The sequence below is a fragment of the Argiope bruennichi genome, chromosome 6, assembly GCF_947563725.1.
Source record: "Argiope bruennichi chromosome 6, qqArgBrue1.1, whole genome shotgun sequence".
Lineage (NCBI taxonomy): Eukaryota > Metazoa > Arthropoda > Arachnida > Araneae > Araneidae > Argiope > Argiope bruennichi.
The window spans coordinates 36488644-36511130 of NC_079156.1; the positions used below are offsets into that span (position 1 = coordinate 36488644).

Consider the following 22487-nt stretch of genomic DNA (forward strand, 5'->3'; position numbering starts at 1 on the left):
TTTTTAAACTAAAGGTTTGGAAAAAGAAAAGATTTATATTTCAAAATAATGCCATACTCAGTTTGGTGAAAAGTACGTGTTAATTCATTTTTGGGTCTCAAAGCTTGTGTGTACTCCTGTTATTCCTTGTCACCATAAAATACTATTTAAATTCAATTTAATAAAATAGGTAACAATGTAAATAAATTTTAATAAATTTATAAATTTTCAAATTATTTATTTAATAAATCAAAAGAATATAATACACTAAATGACCATGCATAGACTTCTGCATATTCAATAAAATAACATCCAATCAGAAGTAAATTATTCCACTGAAGGGTGCTTAGTGAAATTATTATCCTAAATACGCGTTTCAAAAAAGTAAATGAAACGAATATTTTTTGACAAATAGATTCTGAGCAAGAGCGTAAATGTTTGAGTGAATTTAATTGATAATTGTAAAACGATAAATTTGGAATTAAATTTAATCTCATTATTACAGCAAAATATTACTTTTTATTATATACAATTAAATATATGTATTTTCAGATTTATTCAAATTTTTAGGGAAAACTAAAGGATTTTTAGTCAAAGTTTTTTTTTTCATTAATATCATTTTTTATTAATATCACGAACTGAAGTATAATATATCTGACTTCTTGGACTAAAAATCTGGCAACTAAAAATGTCAAATGCCCAGAAAATAAATAAGCAAATACACCCAAAATTTTACTGTTGCTAAACAACGATTTGTTTGTAGTGATTTCATTTTCTTTGAAATAACCCATGCTCTGTCTGGAATCGGAAAATGACTCAACACTTCCACGTAGTGTAACGGTAATTCCAAAAATTCTTTCTGGACGACACAGCCATTGGGAATTTTTAAATAAAAAGTTCGATAAAAACATCTGATATATTATATCAAATAATGCATTTTATAAAAAATGTTCTTAAAAGAAATTTGGCATTATGGGCTAGCATTAGTTGCTATAATCATTTGGATTAAGAAGGTAGAATTTTATAGATAATTATTAAAAAAAACACTTTTGTCTACTTAATTAAACTTAATATTAATTTAAAAATAAAATGATTTTAATAAATTGCATAAAGATCTATTTTATTTCTTCGAGCAGATTTTTCTGCATTTCTTCAACATTTATTAAAAATTGGTTTAAATGAGGTTAAAATGTTGGTTAAAACATGTCATCTAAGATATTCACTTGTGATAAAAAAAAAGTATTATTTACGAATTAAAATATTCCACGTCTTTTTATGGCCATTCCTAAAATCATCGAAGTATAAAAATTGTTAACATTTAAGTGAATTTTGTCAAAATTATAGTGAAATTTCATGCAAATGCTTTATCTGTTTTCGCAATTTAGTGGTAATTCTAGATTAACTTTTTATAATGAGGATTTTTAAATATGAAGACATTTTTCTTAGATTGAACTTAACAAAAGCAAACTTGCCGATTTGAAGGGAGTTACAAGGAGTTCTTGAATTCAGGATTCTTAACCTCCGGACATAACACGTAAATGGCATGGCAATGAGATTCTTTAGTAAGTGGAAGAAAAGTGTGCAAACAAAACTGAAGATCTCTAAAAATTTGGCAATTTATAATACCGCATGGGGAAAAAACGAAGAAAATTTTGAATTAATAAATTTTGGCAAAATCGGCCCAGAGTCAAGTCGATGGTAAAGCTAAGGCGAAGTCCTAGACATGCAAGAGGTGACGAATTCGCTTAGCCTTCTTCGAAAGCGCTGGATTGTAAGTTTTGGCTTATTTAAATAGGATGTTATCGCTGTTGTCTATTTTTTGAAATTCTTATGGAAGTCTTTCTATGGAACATTCAGGTAAAAAGCAACTTATGCTACAAAACACTATAGAGTATTCTTCTTTCTCTCATATTTGTACTTCTTTCATATGTCGACAACGTAGTACTTTTTATTTTTGTAAATGCCTGATGTCCTTAACATATTATAGGGGTTGGGAGACAGCAAACCTCCAAGGTCATGTCAAGTGCGCTAAAGCGATTACCCCCCTCCCCGCACTCTTTGGTTCAATATATTGCTTTTTGTGCTTCGTAATATAGTGAAGAAAGATGTGTACAAATTTTGGATGGCTTCTTTTCGACCAGTTAGATATAAATTTAATCTACAATTTTGGTAGCAAAACGGTATACTCGATTTCATTTATCTAAGTTGTTGCATTTTTGAATTATCGCTTTCACATTACAAGAATAAGCTGGTAGGCAAATGGCCGTCTCCTTGATGAATGTGGTCCAAAATTTAATACACATATATGCTTCTGTTGATAAATTTATCTAAGAAATTTCATCTAGTTAACTTTTTCCGTTTTTGATTTACCATGCTTATATGAACAGAAATCATGCATATATGAACAGATAAACAAGACTTTTTCCGACGATAAAAATTTACAAATTTAATATTAGGACCGTGAACCAAATTTCATCACTCAAACTTTAAATGTTTTTAACTTGAGCTTTTCGCAAACAGATAGATGGACAACCACAATAATTTCATCAAATATATTGTTAGACAATTGTAAAATGTGAGAATTCCTCGAATCTCGATAGTGAATTTTTTTCGACGATAACAATTGTTACACTTCTCATACAACAACATGAGAAAAAGAGAAAAACGTTTGGTAGATTACAATGTTCATTTCTCGAATCTTGTTCAACTAGCAGCCTAAAATGAAAGGATCATGCTAAATCTGCTCGTATTTTCGATGATAACAAATTATAACATCAAAAACTTCTTAAAATAGCCACAGGCTGAGAACCAAATCCCAATAGATTATTCCATCCGAGTACCTTACTACAGGCTGAGTACCAAATCCCAATAGATTATTCCATCCGAGTACCTTACTACAGGCTGAGTACCAAATCCCAGTGGATTATTCTATCAAAAACTTTTTAAAGCCATCATAATTACTATAGGCTGAGTACCAAATACCAGTACCACCCTAAATGAGGTACCCCCTTGAGGTAAAAGAATAACTTTAATTTCCTTCTTACTCATATGAAATAATTGCTGTAATCACTGGAACTTTACTCGATTTCTCGGTCACATTCGTTTCAATCATAAATATCTTTTATTCGGAGAGAGAGAGAGCGACCAAGTGTCTATCATGTAATATTGATTTTACAGTCGGTCGCATCCTAAGTGTCCCACATTTCATTCTCATCATGTGACCTATTTTTAACTCATCATCACTTAAAATGTAAGAATTGGTGGGAGACCCTCTCCCCGTCCGTATATTTTTATCTTTCTAAAGGCTATTGGTTTCTGTCATTTTATATAAGTTTTATTCATCATTTACAGTTGCTTTTTTAAACTTAATTATCAAGTTTTGATTATTGTTTTGCTGAAATATTTTTCATTAATGCACTCAGTTTTTAACTCTCTCACCATTAACTCCTTCAGTTCATTTCAAACCATGTGCTTTGCGCAGTATGGCCGTTTTTGGTTCTTGCGCCATTTATTAAAGACGATTGCATTTATTTAAGTTTTTGGGATTTTGAGTTATCTCTTTCATATGAATATCTAAGTACAGACCGACAGACGGTCAACCCTTTGACATATTTAGTTGAAAACTTGATAAGAATCTACACTTTGTGTGTTAAAACTATATACTAAATTTCATTCACTTAAATTTTTGAGTTTTTTTATTATTAATTATAGCGTGTATATATATATATATAATTTGATTCAAATCTACATTTCAGGTGCTGAATCTGCGTACTGTATTTTATCTGTCTAGGTCTGAGATTTTAATAGTTGTTGTGTTAACTTGTATTTGGTCAGGCAGGCAGGCAGACTTTCTCTGAATAGATTTCGATCCAAATTTGACAGAAATCTACAAATTTGTTAAGACCACATGCAAAATTTGGAGATATAACCATTTCATCTGTCAAGTCCCAAGTGTTTTTTAGTTATTGTACTCACAGACAGACAGACAGATAGACAGACAAAATTTCAAAATTGTATTTTTCTGTTTCGGAGCGAATTGAAGCTTAGAGAATCGTTAAAATTTCGAGTTTAAATTTTTTGACGATTGCATTTCGCATTCGAGAAAAAAATTATCAATATTATAAAAGTTCTAATTCGTGTAGCTATTGAAATGTTACCTTCTCGCTGGTTTACTAATAAAATCTCAACTATTGTGAATAAGTTCAGTTGTGAGAGACTAAATTCCATTGTTTGTGAGTGATGCACGCTACCGTTGGAAATCAAATATCACGTTGGTGTTGCATAGAAGTTTGTTGAGTAGGGGCCTTTCAAATATCATACTCGTTATATGAAAATGATTATGTCTTTCAAATGTACTTCTTTCATATGTCGACAACGTAGTACTTTTTATTTTTGTAAATGCCTGATGTCCTTAACATATTATAGGGGTTGGGAGACAGCAAACCTCCAAGGTCATGTCAAGTGCGCTAAAGCGATTACCCCCCTCCCCGCACTCTTTGGTTCAATATATTGCTTTTTGTGCTTCGTAATATAGTGAAGAAAGATGTGTACAAATTTTGGATGGCTTCTTTTCGACCAGTTAGATATAAATTTAATCTACAATTTTGGTAGCAAAACGGTATACTCGATTTCATTTATCTAAGTTGTTGCATTTTTGAATTATCGCTTTCACATTACAAGAATAAGCTGGTAGGCAAATGGCCGTCTCCTTGATGAATGTGGTCCAAAATTTAATACACATATATGCTTCTGTTGATAAATTTATCTAAGAAATTTCATCTAGTTAACTTTTTCCGTTTTTGATTTACCATGCTTATATGAACAGAAATCATGCATATATGAACAGATAAACAAGACTTTTTCCGACGATAAAAATTTACAAATTTAATATTAGGACCGTGAACCAAATTTCATCACTCAAACTTTAAATGTTTTTAACTTGAGCTTTTCGCAAACAGATAGATGGACAACCACAATAATTTCATCAAATATATTGTTAGACAATTGTAAAATGTGAGAATTCCTCGAATCTCGATAGTGAATTTTTTTCGACGATAACAATTGTTACACTTCTCATACAACAACATGAGAAAAAGAGAAAAACGTTTGGTAGATTACAATGTTCATTTCTCGAATCTTGTTCAACTAGCAGCCTAAAATGAAAGGACCATGCTAAATCTGCTCGTATTTTCGATGATAACAAATTATAACATCAAAAACTTCTTAAAATAGCCACAGGCTGAGAACCAAATCCCAATAGATTATTCCATCCGAGTACCTTACTACAGGCTGAGTACCAAATCCCAATAGATTATTCCATCCGAGTACCTTACTACAGGCTGAGTACCAAATCCCAGTGGATTATTCTATCAAAAACTTTTTAAAGCCATCATAATTACTATAGGCTGAGTACCAAATACCAGTACCACCCTAAATGAGGTACCCCCTTGAGGTAAAAGAATAACTTTAATTTCCTTCTTACTCATATGAAATAATTGCTGTAATCACTGGAACTTTACTCGATTTCTCGGTCACATTCGTTTCAATCATAAATATCTTTTATTCGGAGAGAGAGAGAGCGACCAAGTGTCTATCATGTAATATTGATTTTACAGTCGGTCGCATCCTAAGTGTCCCACATTTCATTCTCATCATGTGACCTATTTTTAACTCATCATCACTTAAAATGTAAGAATTGGTGGGAGACCCTCTCCCCGTCCGTATATTTTTATCTTTCTAAAGGCTATTGGTTTCTGTCATTTTATATAAGTTTTATTCATCATTTACAGTTGCTTTTTTAAACTTAATTATCAAGTTTTGATTATTGTTTTGCTGAAATATTTTTCATTAATGCACTCAGTTTTTAACTCTCTCACCATTAACTCCTTCAGTTCATTTCAAACCATGTGCTTTGCGCAGTATGGCCGTTTTTGGTTCTTGCGCCATTTATTAAAGACGATTGCATTTATTTAAGTTTTTGGGATTTTGAGTTATCTCTTTCATATGAATATCTAAGTACAGACCGACAGACGGTCAACCCTTTGACATATTTAGTTGAAAACTTGATAAGAATCTACACTTTGTGTGTTAAAACTATATACTAAATTTCATTCACTTAAATTTTTGAGTTTTTTTATTATTAATTATAGCGTGTATATATATATATATAATTTGATTCAAATCTACATTTCAGGTGCTGAATCTGCGTACTGTATTTTATCTGTCTAGGTCTGAGATTTTAATAGTTGTTGTGTTAACTTGTATTTGGTCAGGCAGGCAGGCAGACTTTCTCTGAATAGATTTCGATCCAAATTTGACAGAAATCTACAAATTTGTTAAGACCACATGCAAAATTTGGAGATATAACCATTTCATCTGTCAAGTCCCAAGTGTTTTTTAGTTATTGTACTCACAGACAGACAGACAGATAGACAGACAAAATTTCAAAATTGTATTTTTCTGTTTCGGAGCGAATTGAAGCTTAGAGAATCGTTAAAATTTCGAGTTTAAATTTTTTGACGATTGCATTTCGCATTCGAGAAAAAAATTATCAATATTATAAAAGTTCTAATTCGTGTAGCTATTGAAATGTTACCTTCTCGCTGGTTTACTAATAAAATCTCAACTATTGTGAATAAGTTCAGTTGTGAGAGACTAAATTCCATTGTTTGTGAGTGATGCACGCTACCGTTGGAAATCAAATATCACGTTGGTGTTGCATAGAAGTTTGTTGAGTAGGGGCCTTTCAAATATCATACTCGTTATATGAAAATGATTATGTCTTTCAAATGTACTTCTTTCATATGTCGACAACGTAGTACTTTTTATTTTTGTAAATGCCTGATGTCCTTAACATATTATAGGGGTTGGGAGACAGCAAACCTCCAAGGTCATGTCAAGTGCGCTAAAGCGATTACCCCCCTCCCCGCACTCTTTGGTTCAATATATTGCTTTTTGTGCTTCGTAATATAGTGAAGAAAGATGTGTACAAATTTTGGACGGCTTCTTTTCGACCAGTTAGATATAAATTTAATCTACAATTTTGGTAGCAAAACGGTATACTCGATTTCATTTATCTAAGTTGTTGCATTTTTGAATTATCGCTTTCACATTACAAGAATAAGCTGGTAGGCAAATGGCCGTCTCCTTGATGAATGTGGTCCAAAATTTAATACACATATATGCTTCTGTTGATAAATTTATCTAAGAAATTTCATCTAGTTAACTTTTTCCGTTTTTGATTTACCATGCTTATATGAACAGAAATCATGCATATATGAACAGATAAACAAGACTTTTTCCGACGATAAAAATTTACAAATTTAATATTAGGACCGTGAACCAAATTTCATCACTCAAACTTTAAATGTTTTTAACTTGAGCTTTTCGCAAACAGATAGATGGACAACCACAATAATTTCATCAAATATATTGTTAGACAATTGTAAAATGTGAGAATTCCTCGAATCTCGATAGTGAATTTTTTTCGACGATAACAATTGTTACACTTCTCATACAACAACATGAGAAAAAGAGAAAAACGTTTGGTAGATTACAATGTTCATTTCTCGAATCTTGTTCAACTAGCAGCCTAAAATGAAAGGACCATGCTAAATCTGCTCGTATTTTCGATGATAACAAATTATAACATCAAAAACTTCTTAAAATAGCCACAGGCTGAGAACCAAATCCCAATAGATTATTCCATCCGAGTACCTTACTACAGGCTGAGTACCAAATCCCAATAGATTATTCCATCCGAGTACCTTACTACAGGCTGAGTACCAAATCCCAGTGGATTATTCTATCAAAAACTTTTTAAAGCCATCATAATTACTATAGGCTGAGTACCAAATACCAGTACCACCCTAAATGAGGTACCCCCTTGAGGTAAAAGAATAACTTTAATTTCCTTCTTACTCATATGAAATAATTGCTGTAATCACTGGAACTTTACTCGATTTCTCGGTCACATTCGTTTCAATCATAAATATCTTTTATTCGGAGAGAGAGAGAGCGACCAAGTGTCTATCATGTAATATTGATTTTACAGTCGGTCGCATCCTAAGTGTCCCACATTTCATTCTCATCATGTGACCTATTTTTAACTCATCATCACTTAAAATGTAAGAATTGGTGGGAGACCCTCTCCCCGTCCGTATATTTTTATCTTTCTAAAGGCTATTGGTTTCTGTCATTTTATATAAGTTTTATTCATCATTTACAGTTGCTTTTTTAAACTTAATTATCAAGTTTTGATTATTGTTTTGCTGAAATATTTTTCATTAATGCACTCAGTTTTTAACTCTCTCACCATTAACTCCTTCAGTTCATTTCAAACCATGTGCTTTGCGCAGTATGGCCGTTTTTGGTTCTTGCGCCATTTATTAAAGACGACGGCGTTAGTAAAGTTTACATTTATTCTTCACAAAAGGTAGACGTACAAGCATATAAGTAATTTTAGAATAACAATAAAACAAGGTGATGCCACTCAAGCTAAAGTAATTATACAAAATTGTTTGCTTGCTTGCTTGCCGCAACATCCTCCCCACCCTGGTCAACCTCCAGAGGTATGACCAGTTGAATTGGACGGGTAATCTCCTTTCCTTTGACACGAAGGATGCAGGTTCGAATTCTTCCGTCCCGGCCATCGATTAATTTCACCACGAGAGCTTTCTTCCACATTTGTCGTGGTCGCAGATCTTCTTGTAATAAGACCAAGTCTCCTACTCGTACTCGTGGTGTTTCCTTTACATTTCGTACTTGATGAAATGTGCGTAACTCCAAAAGATATTCTTTGGACCATCTTTTCCAAAATGTATCCAGTAAGTCTTGCTGTTGCCGGTAAATATTTGTGAGCTTATCATTTCTTGACTCAGGTCCGGATGGAACAATGGTCAACTTTCGACCAGTTAGGAAATGAGCTGGGGTCAAAGCTTCCTCTGTATCATTTTCACCACGCTCATAAATCAAGGGTCTACTGTTGAGTGAGGCTTCTATTCCCACTAATACCGTAGTTAAGGCTTCCTCATCTAGTAATGAGCGACCAAGGGATTTTCGAAGGCATCGTTTGGTTAGACCTATTAGTCGCTCCCACCATCCTCCCCACCAAGCTGCTCGTGGTGCAATAAACTTCCACTTTATACCATTGTGAGCATAGAATTGCTGCACTTTCGTTGAAGTCAATGTATTCCATAGGAAAATGAGTTCTTTGTTTGTGGCATGGAAGGTAGTGGCGTTGTCACTATATATAGTATGTGGAAGTCCTCTTCTACTGACAAATCGTTGCAAGGCCAAAAGAAACTTGTCTACAGAAAGGTCAGAAACAAGTTCGATATGCAAGGCTCTAGTAGTAGAACATGTAAATAGCGTAATGTAAGCTGTATTTGAAGGTTTAAAGGTCTTAATATAAACTGGGCCTGCAAAGTCTATTCCAGTAGTATCGAAAGGCATACAAGGAGTAAGTCGGTCAGCTGGAAGAGGGGCTTCTATTTCATTAGAACTTAAAGCATGAGACAGTTTGCACGGTAAACAGGTTTTAATCATTCGCTTGATGGCTTGACGACCACGGAGTATCCAAAACTCGGAGCGTAATTCTGAAAGGACTACACGAACACCCAAATGATGTAGACGAATGTGCGTGTGTCTAATCAACAAGTGCACAAAATAATGAGATCCCTCCAGTAGTATTGGGTGTCTTTGTTCAACTGATATTCGTGCGAATTGTAGCCTACCACCAAGTCGTAAAATGTTATCTTTTAGAAATGGGCGAAACCGAGAAATTTTTGAGGATTTAGGTAAGGAACGATTATACTCTAGTGCGTTGATTTCTACAGAAAAACTCTGTTTCTGTACAACTGAAATCCAATAGTTTCTTGCCTTATTCAGCTCATCAGCCGTCAATTTTGAAGTAAAATGTTGTCGACCTTTACAGTTGTTCAGAAAACGATAAATCCAAGCTGTAATTCTCAAGAGTTTTGTGTATGAACTGAAGCGAGATATATCGATTAAAGTTTGGATAGTCGATGTACACAATGTTTGGTTCTTTACTTGACGAGCTTCTATATCCATTAATAATTTTTCTTCATTTGTCAAAATGTTTTGGACTGGCCAGGCGTCTGAAATTTGTGCTAACCAGCTTGGGCCGTTCCACCAAGTTTCTAGATATGGTAATTCTGCTGGGAATACACCACGGGAGAGATGATCTGCTGGGTTCTGTGTGCCTGGGCAATGTCGCCACTGCGCTGGAAAAGTGTATTGAAGAATTTCAGTGACTCGGTTACATACGAATGTTTTCCATCGATTAGGATCATTTCTTATCCAACTTAATAAAACAGTTGAATCACTCCAAAGTGTTGATGTTTGATTTTCTAAACCAGTTTCTTTGCAAAAATAGTGAAGTAAACGAGCTCCTAGTAAGGCTGCCAAAAGTTCTAACCGTGGAAGTGTCACCCTTTTAAGTGGAGAAAGTCTATTGCGACTGCAAACTAGGCGAACCTTTCTTTCGTTACGCTCAGTGAAACAAATGTATATTGCGGCTCCATAGGCCTTTTCCGAAGCATCGCAAAAGACATGGATAGTCATGTGAGAAGTAGCAGAAATTCCAATCCAGCGAGGAATGTGTATCTTGTTTAAGGATGATATTTCAGATACCCATCTGTTAAAGCTTGCGGCAATGCCTGGAGGAAGAATTTCGTCCCATTGAACTCCCATGAGCCACGTGGTTTGAAAAAGAATTTTTCCAACTACTATTGCTGGTGCATAGAGGCCTAAAGGATCATACAACTTTGATACAATTTTAAGAAGTAAACGTTTTGTTGCAGGAACAGCAAACTGATAAACACTTTCGTTTATATCTGTATGAAACACGTCTTCTTTGGTATTCCAGTTAATTCCCAATACTTGCGTATTGCATTTGAAGATGATATCCTTTAGTTCCCAAATAGCCTGTAGGTTCTTGGAGTTTGTACTCCATTTAGCCAAAGGTAAACTTATCTGTGTCATTAAATCTTGCATTTCTTGGTAAAGAATTGTTGCTTGTTCAGCAGTATCCACTCCCATAACAAAGTCGTCCATGAAAATATTATTCTCCAGGTGTTTAGCTGCAGTAGGGTAGGAATCAGAGTGCATATTAGCTAATTCACGAAGAGTGGCAGAAAGCAAAAAAGGACTAGAAGTCAATCCAAAAGGTAAACGTGAAAAACGATAAGTAAGTATTTCATTTCGCAAATGTATTTTTCCGTTTGCATCCTTTTCCGTCCTAAACCACAGGAACCTAGTACAGTTTCTATCCTCTTCATCCAAAATAAGTTGCAAGAATGTTTGACGTCCGTCGCTTGTGATTGCGAATTTGTGAAGTCGAAATCGTAACAATGTTGCAAATATTTCTGGAAGCAAATTAGGACCCTGCTCAAGAGCATCATTTAAGGAAGGATGTCCTGGTGTATGAGAAGAAGCGTCAAATACAATTTGCCATTTCTTTTCGTCATTCTTTTGTTTTTTCACTATATGATGAGGCAAGTAAAATAGTTTTGATTCGTTGCAAGGACTATTATCAGCAAGTTCAACATATTGGTTATCGATATAATTTTGCATCTGTTCTGTATAAATATCTCTTAAGTCTGAATGAGTAAAGAGTTTGTTACGGAGTATTTGAAATCGTTTGAGTGCTATTTCGTAATTATTCGATGAAAGAATCACCTCTGGTTTCCATGGTAACTTTACAACACGGCGGCCATCAACTTTGCAAAATGAATTGTGAAAATCACTTAAAATTTCAGAATTACGAATAGTCATCCCTTTATCTTGCATAGTTTTAATGCCAATTGTTTCCAAATCCCAAAATTGTCTCACGTGATCATCCAGATCACGTACCAAAGTTTCTGAGCTAATATTGTGAACTGAAGAAACAGAAGAATATGCTATAGTAGTAAACGAACGGTTGCCGGAAAGAATCCATCCAAATACTGTAGGTATTATCACATGAGTCGCAGAAAGTCTAATAGGAGATTTAGTATGCACTATAGTCCAATAAAAATCAGCACCTATCAGAATTTCTATAGGTAAGTCGTTTAAGCTGTCTGATGGATCAGCAAGTTTCAACTTTTGACTATGAGCAAAAGAAGAGACAGGTTGTGGAGTAGATGGATGAAAGGCATAAGTATTCGAACTTTCAAATGCTTGTATATTTATTTTTGAGTTGCTCCAAATGCTTGACAAGATAAATTTGACCCTCCGTCTCGTTTCAGTGTTTGTTGAAATAGATTCGAATGCTTGAAGGTTCAATTTTTCTGAGCTAGTGATTTCCAGTTGCAGGAAGTCAATCAAACTAGGATGAATGAAGCTAGACTGACTCCCACCGTCTAAGAGACACCGCGTTACTTTTGTTTTACCAGTTGGGCCAATTACATATACTCGAGCAGTTTGCAGATGAGTAAATTTGGGAGTTATAATATCAACGTTATTAGTAGACGTAACTGGAATGGTAGTTAAATTTGGATTCTCAGTTACAGTTTTACAGATGGAAACATGATGTCTTTTTTTGCATTTATAGCAACGGGCTTTGTCTTTCCGAGGGCAATTATTTACGTTATGGCCACGGTTAGTGCATAAAAAACAACGATTACTATTTTTTAACTTTTGTTTACGAATATCTATATCAGTTACAATGTTACAGTCTTGCGGCCAGTGTCCATTAGTATCACAGAAAGCACAAAATGGAGAACGTTTTTTAATTGGCGTAGTGTTCTTGGAATTAACATATAAGTTAGCAGTGGAAGGTTTAAAATCATATTGAACAGACTGCTCACCTCTAATTTTCAGAGTAGTAAGTGCACCTTCTACTTCTTCCGAGAGAAATTGTATTAATTTTGTTATGTCACCTTCCGAAATTTTCTGTCGTTTCGCAAAAATAATCCAACGGCGGCAAATGTCATCCGGAAATGCTCGTAAAATTTTAGGAGTTAAAATTCGGCCATAAGAATTAACATCCTCTCCCAAGGCACGTAGAGCTTGTAATCTTCTATTACACTCAATAAAAACTTCGTTTAGTGAAGTCGGTGATGGATTTCGTATTGGCGTCAAATTCTCTAAAAAGTCCAAATGAGCTTGAATGATTCTGTTTTTATCGCCATATTTGTCCATAAGCAGTTTTTTAGTAGCTTCATATGTATCGGCAATAATGCTTATGCCATCTACCAATCGTTTTGGTTCATCTTGTAAATATCCTCTTAAAAAAACATGTTTATCAATTACTGAAAGATTTGGATTATTATCTATGGAAGATTGAAATTGTTCCCAAAAACTTTGCCAAAGTTCTACATCGCCGTTAAACGGTTCTAGTTTAATTGTAGGCAGTTTTACAGTATACGATTGAATAGCAGGCGTTGTAATACAAGGGTTTAAATTCATCGCCAAATTATTGTCATTAATAGCCAAATCAGTAAAGTTATTTGTAGTTGGCGCTAATTTATTTTGAATTATTTTTTTGGCTTTAAAAATCGCAAATTCAGCATTATCGTTACAGCTTTCACATTGTAAAATATCGTTTTCGTATTCTTCATCAGAAAGTAAATTGTGTATTTCATTATCCGTTATTTTCATTTCATTTAAGGTAGTAGTTAAACGATTACAAGTATATTCCACATCTTCAATTGAAGAATCATCTTTTATGTTACTTATTTCAACAGAAAAACGAGTAATATTACCGCGAATAGTTTTCCGTTTTCGCTTCATTTGCGCCATTTTGTTTGCAGTTTCATCCGGCGTCGCCATTGCAGTAATCCGAAGTATAATACAAAACAATTCGGTAAGAAAGTAAACTTGCCGATATTTCGTAAAAGCAGGAAGTATAAATTCACGGTCCTGATTCAAATAGAGTTTTCGGCACCATATATTAAAGACGACGGCGTTAGTAAAGTTTACATTTATTCTTCACAAAAGGTAGACGTACAAGCATATAAGTAATTTTAGAATAACAATAAAACAAGGTGATGCCACTCAAGCTAAAGTAATTATACAAAATTGTTTGCTTGCTTGCTTGCCGCAACACCATTAAACCTAAATCAACCCTCCAACCTTAGAACTTTACATCGGAGATGATGCATTTGAGTCCTTTGCTAATTTTTATTTTTATTACTATTTCTTGATACCAATTTTGACGTCCTACTCACTTGTTCATAATTGCCATATTCGCTCTATTCCAACATCAGTCTTAATAAATTCATTATTTTCTGCAGTATTTCAGTTCCAGTTCTTTATCATTCTTTTTAATTTTAAAAGCCTATTGATAACTACCTTCTGGATAGAAAAAAAATTACATTTCGAAGGAATATATTTAAATGAAATCATAACTAATTAAATTTAATAATGTATTAATATGATGAGGTTATAAAAGCATTTCAAAATGCAAAGAAACATTAGGAATGTTACACTCATATAAGTTAATTAATCAGAAAATTGAATTTAAATTAAATGTATAGATTCAACTGGAATAACAGGAAAAATGGTGCTCATTGCAGATAATGTTATTCAGAATGTTATATTTAAAATTCAATATTTGTTAGAACAAGATTTAAATTTGTAGAAGAAATTTATTATTCTTATTTGAGGCTGGAGCGGAGTTTTATAGTCGCACAAAAGTGAAGTAATGAAATAAATAATTCAGTTATCATCTAATCGGAAATTGGATTGAAATATATTTAAATTCAATATTTGTTAGAACGAGATTTAAATTCGCAAGAGCAATGTATTATTCATTATTAAGACTGAAGCATTATAATCGTACAAAAGAGAAAAAAAAATGTAGAAATAATTCAGTTACAGTTTCATCGAATATTGGATTAAATATTTCAGAGTGTAGGATGAATAGTAAAATAAAACTTTAAAATATTGAATAAAAATGTTTCATTTTTTTTATTTCTTCAAAATTTGCAGACTTATATTTAGTTTTAGACAATATCTGGGGATGCAAGAGACTGCCTATCTATCCATGTATTTGTAAACATTGCAATTTAAAATCAGAACAAAAAACGAAATTTGGTATGTGATTTTTTAATGGGCCACTTAAGTTAAATTTTACACCATCTAATGTATTTTTTCTATCTTACTCTTGATGATGATGTCGTACCCGCGTTACCACGGAAAGGGGGTGCAGTAACTTCTGAGGGTAAATACCCCTGAGCACCCGAGGGCAGAAGTCTGACTTCCAGCTCATGAAGATGAAACTCACACATTCGCTTGCACAACCGCTTTTTACAGGAGGGCACATTCACACACCTCACAGATAGAACACAGATGAAAAACAACCATGCCCCAACCGGGATTCAAACGCGGGACGCCCACATCACGGGGAAGATGCGCTACCCCTATGCAAGGACGCCGGTTATATTACTCTTGCTAACAATAATACATTGTTATCTTTTTTCTTTTTTTTATGGCCGTAAGATTGGGTAATTGTAAAAAAATTCTATATGGATATTTAAACAAATTTGCCCTCTCTTATTTTGTCGCATTGGTGTATGAAATCTGTATTTATTATTTCAATTTCACTTCATATATTCCCCAAGATCAATTTTGTAGCAAATTATCAAAAACTGAGAAAGCTTATCCTGTATTGCAATAAGCATAGCTTCGATCTTTACAGCTTCATTCATTAATTTCTAATGAGGTGTCTGCGATTTTACTATTAATTTCAATTTGCAGATTACAATAAAAGTACGTTAGAAACATAAAAAGCTATAACTACGAATAATACCAATAAAACAACTATCTTTATTACAAAATCATTATAAAATGCACTTTAATAATAATTCAATGAACTAAGAATTCTTTATTAAAGTTTTCAATTTGGTCGCTGATGGTGGAAGATTGTTTAAAATATGGATAACTTCGTGATAGGCAGCATGCATTTAAGCAAATTCACACTTGCGACATTAGCAGGATATTCCAAAAAAGTAATCATAACAAGGTCAGGACAAATTTGGATAAGGCTTATTATCTTCATTTTTATTTCTTCAGTTTACAGCCAAATTTGGAGGAATTAAGTATGAACTGCACTTTAGAAGTCCCGTTTAACATGATCAATAAAAGTTTGACGTCCATCATTTATATAAATATAAAAAAAATCGATAATGGGCCTTATTATCATTTATATAGAATACACCAACAGTCTTAGTTGACCAGCATTGCTTGCAGCTGCAGCAACATCTTATTGTTTTTGACTATGCCATTTAAAGGTAATGCCGTGAAGCCCTTTTTTAATTGCTGTTTCTTTTGTCAAATATAATTCAAATTAGCAAATTTAGCAAATCAGATAATGGCATCATTTTGTTTATTTTTGAGAAAAAAAAACCCGTAGTTTTTGTTGGAGCCAAAAAAGAATAATCCTAAATTTCAATGTGATAGTCATGGTTTCTTTTATTTTTGAAAACGCCAACAAATCATTCCTTGAAGATGATTGATATACGAAGAAAATCTTATGTGTTATTTTCCTCATATTTTTTTCAAAAGACGTTTGCAATACTGATCATGTTAGCGAATATTTGTTTTATAATTGCAATTTCAGAAATTTACAGTCATTGATTGGATCCTAAATAAATGAAAAGTGCCTGGTTAGGAGTTTTTCATTATTAATGATAGATATCAAATGTATTTATTTAACACTTTGATACACATCATGTATTACAAAGTAAAAAAAAAAAGGAAGCACTCAAGGCTGCCGATTTTCAAAAATTACATAGCTAAAGCTTTTATTATTATAAAGCAAGAAAATAAAAATCAGTTCGCGCTAATATTTCTCACGAGCCATCAATTTTGAAACCTCGAACCAGACAAAATGCGTTTTTACGCTCTTCTTTTATTATTTATTCTGCTATAAGCTATAAATACTTTCATCGGGAATTTAAATGTAGGATTTCTGTCTTATAAGTATCCCAATATAAAAGAGCTTAAAAAATTTAAAATATATCTGATAACAAATCTTTTCTTTTCTTTCTCTCTTGCCTTAAAGTTATATCTACGTCTAATTAAATGATAGAACAAAAATTTAGATTTTTTTTTTTTAAACAGAAAATCTACAAAATTTTATTCTTGGTTCTGTCAGAGAATAAAAAAAAGGGGTACCAGATTTTTCTTCTTTTTTTTTAGAAAGTTTATTTTATTCGTTAAGACGAGTTTGTATTCATTTATTCAGAACGATTATTTACTAAAGAATTGGCACCATTTTTTTCGTGATTAATCATACAATTGTTTGACATTAAGTGCATATACTGTTGTAATTTTTAATGTAATATTTAACGAAAAATCTAGAGAAATATGAGAGTATAGAGCTAGCTATGTTCCAGAAATTGTTTACACTCTTCTAATTTATAATTCTATATTTGTAAAAGTAAATATTTACCATTATTTTTATCCTTTTTTAAACTAATTACAAAAATAGCTGCAGGAAATGTACAATATTTCAAATGCGCTTTTTTTTTAAAAAATATGATAATGCTTGCTTATATGCCTTATTATTTTTCAAAATGCGTGATGAGACGTGCATGATTAAAAGTCGCTTAAAATGCTCTATAGAAGTCCGTTTGATCTAGAATTACTAAATTTAGCAGGTTGTTACTACTAGAATAGAAATGCCTGATAAGAAAAGATTTTTTTAAACAATTTTTAATTAAAAACTAATCTAGGTGAGACATTTTCCTCGATAACTTCAAAACATTTGCATTAAAAAATATTTACGCCATTTTAAAATTCAAAAATTTAACTTTTCATTAATACCAAATGTTTAATTGTTATATTTTTTTTTCCTAATTCTAATAAATTTTTAAAAATATTTTTAAATGTATTTATAGCATTATTTATCATTGTTTTTACCCATTCATATGATTAATAATATTAAATGCATTTTTCGAATATATATTATTGTTTCACATTATTACACATGTAATTATATATTATCTTCCATATCTGCTCCTAAACGACTAGGTCTATTTCAACAAACTTTGCACATATAGTCTTTAGGATCAAAGAAAGAATGCTGTCAACTTTTCAAAGGGCATAAATTAATTAAATGCTCAATTAATTAGAAATTAACTGTTTTATTCAGCATTAGCTTTGGAATAAATTATATTGTAAGAAATTTTCTAATACCATTTTAAAACTCAAAATTTTATCTTTTCTCTGATGCAAATTCCTTTCTATAGAATTTTCACTTGAATTGTTATTAATTTTTTTTTTGTTTTTAAATTTCAGACAGACGATTTTGAAATATAGTAAGACTCTGATATATTCTACAGCTATTTTTTTTAAATTTCTATTTCATATCTTTTGGAATTTTTTTATTGATTTAAAGTAGTTATTTAACTGCGCCTAAGAAAGCTAAGAGAAGTAATGTGGTATAATAAAAGGCTTGTGTACATTATAATAATTTACCCGTAACATATCATAATTGGTTTTTACTTTTAAAATGTCATACAATACATTTGTCATTTAAAATGTCAAATATTTAAATTCCAATAAAAGGCAGGTAAATCAACTAGTTAATAATAAATATCGAAAAATAATTAAAATATAGGATAATCATCCCAAGAACATTATCACACTACGATGCTATGTACTAGGAATTCGAATCTCTTAATAATCTCTCTTATAAATCGAAAAATTTAGAACTTTGCTCATGAAAAAGTGAATGAAAAATCAATTACAATATTCGATCTTTAGAAAAATAAGGAATAAATATTAAAAAATATCTGTGCCAAATAAATGTGTATGATTAAATACACATTTATCCAAATTATCCAAATATGTTATCCAAATAAGTCAAATTAAATAAAAGTATATATCAATACATTAAGTAAGCGAATTATTAACAAGACTTATAATTAAATATACCTAATTATTTACTTTATGTAGTTGATCTCATTTTGATGTTAACTTCACATTTTTCATAATAAGACCATTCATGTGGCATTAAAAAACTTGCATACTTTTATATATTAATAATATCATATTTGGGACTACACCAATTAAAAAGTAACGAGACTTTCTTTGAATTTATTGCATAATGCAAGCTAGTTATGTGTCTGAAACTAACATAGTATAAAAATTTATATGTGTCTAGGGAACAATCTAACTATATTAAAGCAGCAACAACAGCTGGCTGAGCAATTCAAATCGGATGTCGTATTGAAGGTCAAAAGATTAGATAAAAAAAAATGTAAACGCACTTTCATTAATGGTCTTTTTTTTTGTCATATAGTTTTTGAGAAAAATGAACTAAAGCGTAAGCAACAGATATATATATATATATATACAAAAATAATACTTCCATTTAATGGCTATCCACTATAGAAAATCGCCGGATAAATAAAATTTTCATGGAATTCTTAATAAAATTTTCTTGCAGACATTAAAAAAAACTGTTAAATAAAATTTTATGCTTCTCTCTTTTTTAAAAAAATATTTTTGAAGAAAGAATATGTTTTTTCTAGTCACAGAATAAATAAGAAAAAATAATAGATAAATCATTCCATCAAAAAAAAGATTTTATAAAATGTTAACAATTTTTTTATAAATGAAGGATATCGCAGATCGAATTCAGACAAATTTGTTATTTAAGCCAAGTAAAAAAAATATTGTGAACTTTACAAATTGCAAAGGGTAATTTTTTTTAAAAATTATTCTATAATTGAATAGATACAGACTATTTTGAAATGAGGAAATTTATGGGTATTTCGTTGCTAGACAGCGATGAAATTTTGAACTACTTTTAATTTTATTTTTTGAAATTTTATTTTATTCTTTTAAATGTGATGTTAAATTTTAACATCTTTTTTGGCTTTATTTTTTATTGGTTAAAAAGACAATTTATGCATTTTTTGTAACAATATTTTTTTAGTATTTATAAAAAAAAGTGCAAACAAAGAACAGTTTTGAGAACAGATTAACAGATATCCGAAACAATTAAAAGAAAGTTCAGAAAGAAGACGATTAACAGTTTATATTAGAACAACTATTTGGTATATTAGTTGATATGGAGAAAACTTATGTTATTAAAAAGATATTATTAAAAAACATCTAGTTTAAATTATATTCTCATTTTAATGGAAAAAATATTTTATATTATAAAAGGATTTTATGTATTACAATATCTTATATAAGAGTATATTATCTTGAAAATATAAAGCATGAAATTATTTTATTCTGAGCATCGCCAAGTATATTGTTATATGCAATAAAGAAACAATTGATGAAATCATCATTTTTTATAATTTTTCATAAATATTAGGTTATTTATGCAAAAGCAATAATCATACCCCCATAAAGCATACAGATTTTTATTCGTAACGACAAATGGAAATACGTTATTAAATTATATTATATTGAAAGTATAGGTAAAGTTATTACTGCATTTGGTAAAAAGCAATATTTCTTACTAAGTGTAAGTAGTCATTACTAAATTTAAACATCTGTTATTTCACGGTATGTTAGTCTTTGAAATAAATTCTGGAATGCAAGAGATAGTAGCCGTTGGAATACTTTTATTTGCTTCTTTTTCAATATCTGGAGAGTAGAAAACTCCGCTTTTCAAAGCAGAATTATTTACAACTCCTTTATTCTTAAAAGTTTGCGACTTCATTTATTTTAATTCATTCTAAAAGTTTGATTTTTTAATTATATATAAATTCACAGCATATATAAATTTACGTTTAAAATCATTTCAAGCCGGGGAAATTTGTTTTCTTATAAAAGGCAGATACGAATGAGAAAAACTATATAAGGTTCAGCCATGGCATTATTTCTATCCTTTAATCATCATTTCAGATATTCTTAATAAACAGATATTTATTGTTGAGACAAATCTATAGAAACCTTAGCAATTATACTGTTTTTTTAAATAATATTTAAAATAATTGTTAAAAATTTTACTTCCTTTTCATTACAGTAAAGTAGGACTATGTCTGCAATACCAAATCAATTATCTGTTAGCCGCATTGTAAAGACACAATTTAAAAACCAAAGTGAAGTATTATTCTTAAAAACCTCATCACAAACGAAGTAGTAGTAATTCTTGATAAATATATTCCGAATAAAAAAAAAGGTGGACATTTTTGTTTTAAATTCATAACAAAATATTTGTATGAAAGGAAAGTGACATACATTTAAAAAATTTTTTTGAATTACAATTTATCTTTAGATTAAGATCTTTACAGATAAAGTTACAGATTATCAGTAGACTCAGATTGGTTCTTTTTACCTAATTAATCACGGGTTGAAACTATTTTATTGTATTTTTAAAATTATTTTCATAGCTTCCCTAGAAAATATTTTCTGTTTCATAAATATTATATTCAATTTTCACCTTATTTCTTTCGCTTTGAAACAGTTAATTTTATTTAAAAAATTTATAGAGAAAAATAATCATATCAAAATACATTTTTCAAAAAGCAAGTTATCTAGTTCGAGAAAGAGTGCAGAAAATTATATGTCTCAAAATAATTTGATATCAGCATTTGCTTAAGATAATTATTTCTCTTTAATGAATTAGATTGAACTAAAATAGCCATTTTAATTGAAATAATGTGCCGAAAATGTCATATTTATAAAAATGGAATTTAATATCGGTTTTTTTTATTTATTTTCTAATGGACTGAATTTGAAAATTTATATATTTATGTGTTCTTGATACCAATTTACTATTTTAATATTTTTAGAATCTAATTGTTGATTAATCAATTGATTTAATTAAATTTTGATTTTGTGCTTGGGCCATCATCAGATAGTAAATTTGAGAAAAAAAGTTCATTCAAAAGTTCCACAATATGATAATAATTAATTATCTCTTAAATACTAAAAAGTTGAAAACAATTCAAATGAAAATTTTCATTTTTAGAGTATTAATAAAATTGTTTTAAAAACGGTTTGATTAATTTTATAATTTATAATTTATTATTTAGTTAATTTAATTATTTTAATTAATTTTTTTATTTGTATGTTCTGTAGTCACTGAACAATATGTTTACACGGTATTCTGCTATTTTCTGAAATAAAAAGCGCCCGCTGCTCAAATCTAACCATTTACAAAATTTCATTTCTGATGAATGAGTAAAAATTTTTACGTTTAATACAATAATACAAGAATGTTTTAAAATACTGTTTGGTTAAATCTCTTTTAATTTACATTATTTAATCTTTGAATAACAAGACTGCGCTCCTGAAATTAGCAGCTTCCATTGTTCAAATATAACCAATTACAATTCTATACTGTAGTCCAAAATTTCATTTCTGATGAACGAGTAAAAATTTTACATCTAATACATTAACATAAGAATGCGTTTAAGCACTATTTTATTAATTCTCGCCTAATTTATATTCTTTAAACCTTGAACAAGAAATTTTCACTACTTTACTATTCTGAAATCAGCAGTCCTTATTATTCAAATATAATCATTTACAATTCTATTCTGTTCTCCAAAATTTCATTTCTGATGAATGAGTAAATATTTTACGTTTAA

At 30.8% G+C, this 22487-nt stretch overlaps 2 protein-coding genes across 2 annotated transcripts in view; one reads left to right on the forward strand and one right to left on the reverse strand.

Annotated features, from left to right (window-relative positions):
* Nucleotides 1-13752, reverse strand: part of LOC129971719 (uncharacterized) — a 31973-nt gene extending 18221 nt beyond the window's left edge. Inside the window, exon 1 of the mRNA XM_056085695.1 lies at nt 8511-13752. Within this exon, the coding sequence (XP_055941670.1) occupies nt 8511-13752 (5242 nt within the window). The remainder of the gene's footprint in view (nt 1-8510) is intronic.
* The window catches only part of LOC129971178 (b(0,+)-type amino acid transporter 1-like), a 110595-nt gene that overhangs the window by 14207 nt on the left and 73901 nt on the right, over nt 1-22487 (forward strand). The window lies entirely within an intron of this gene.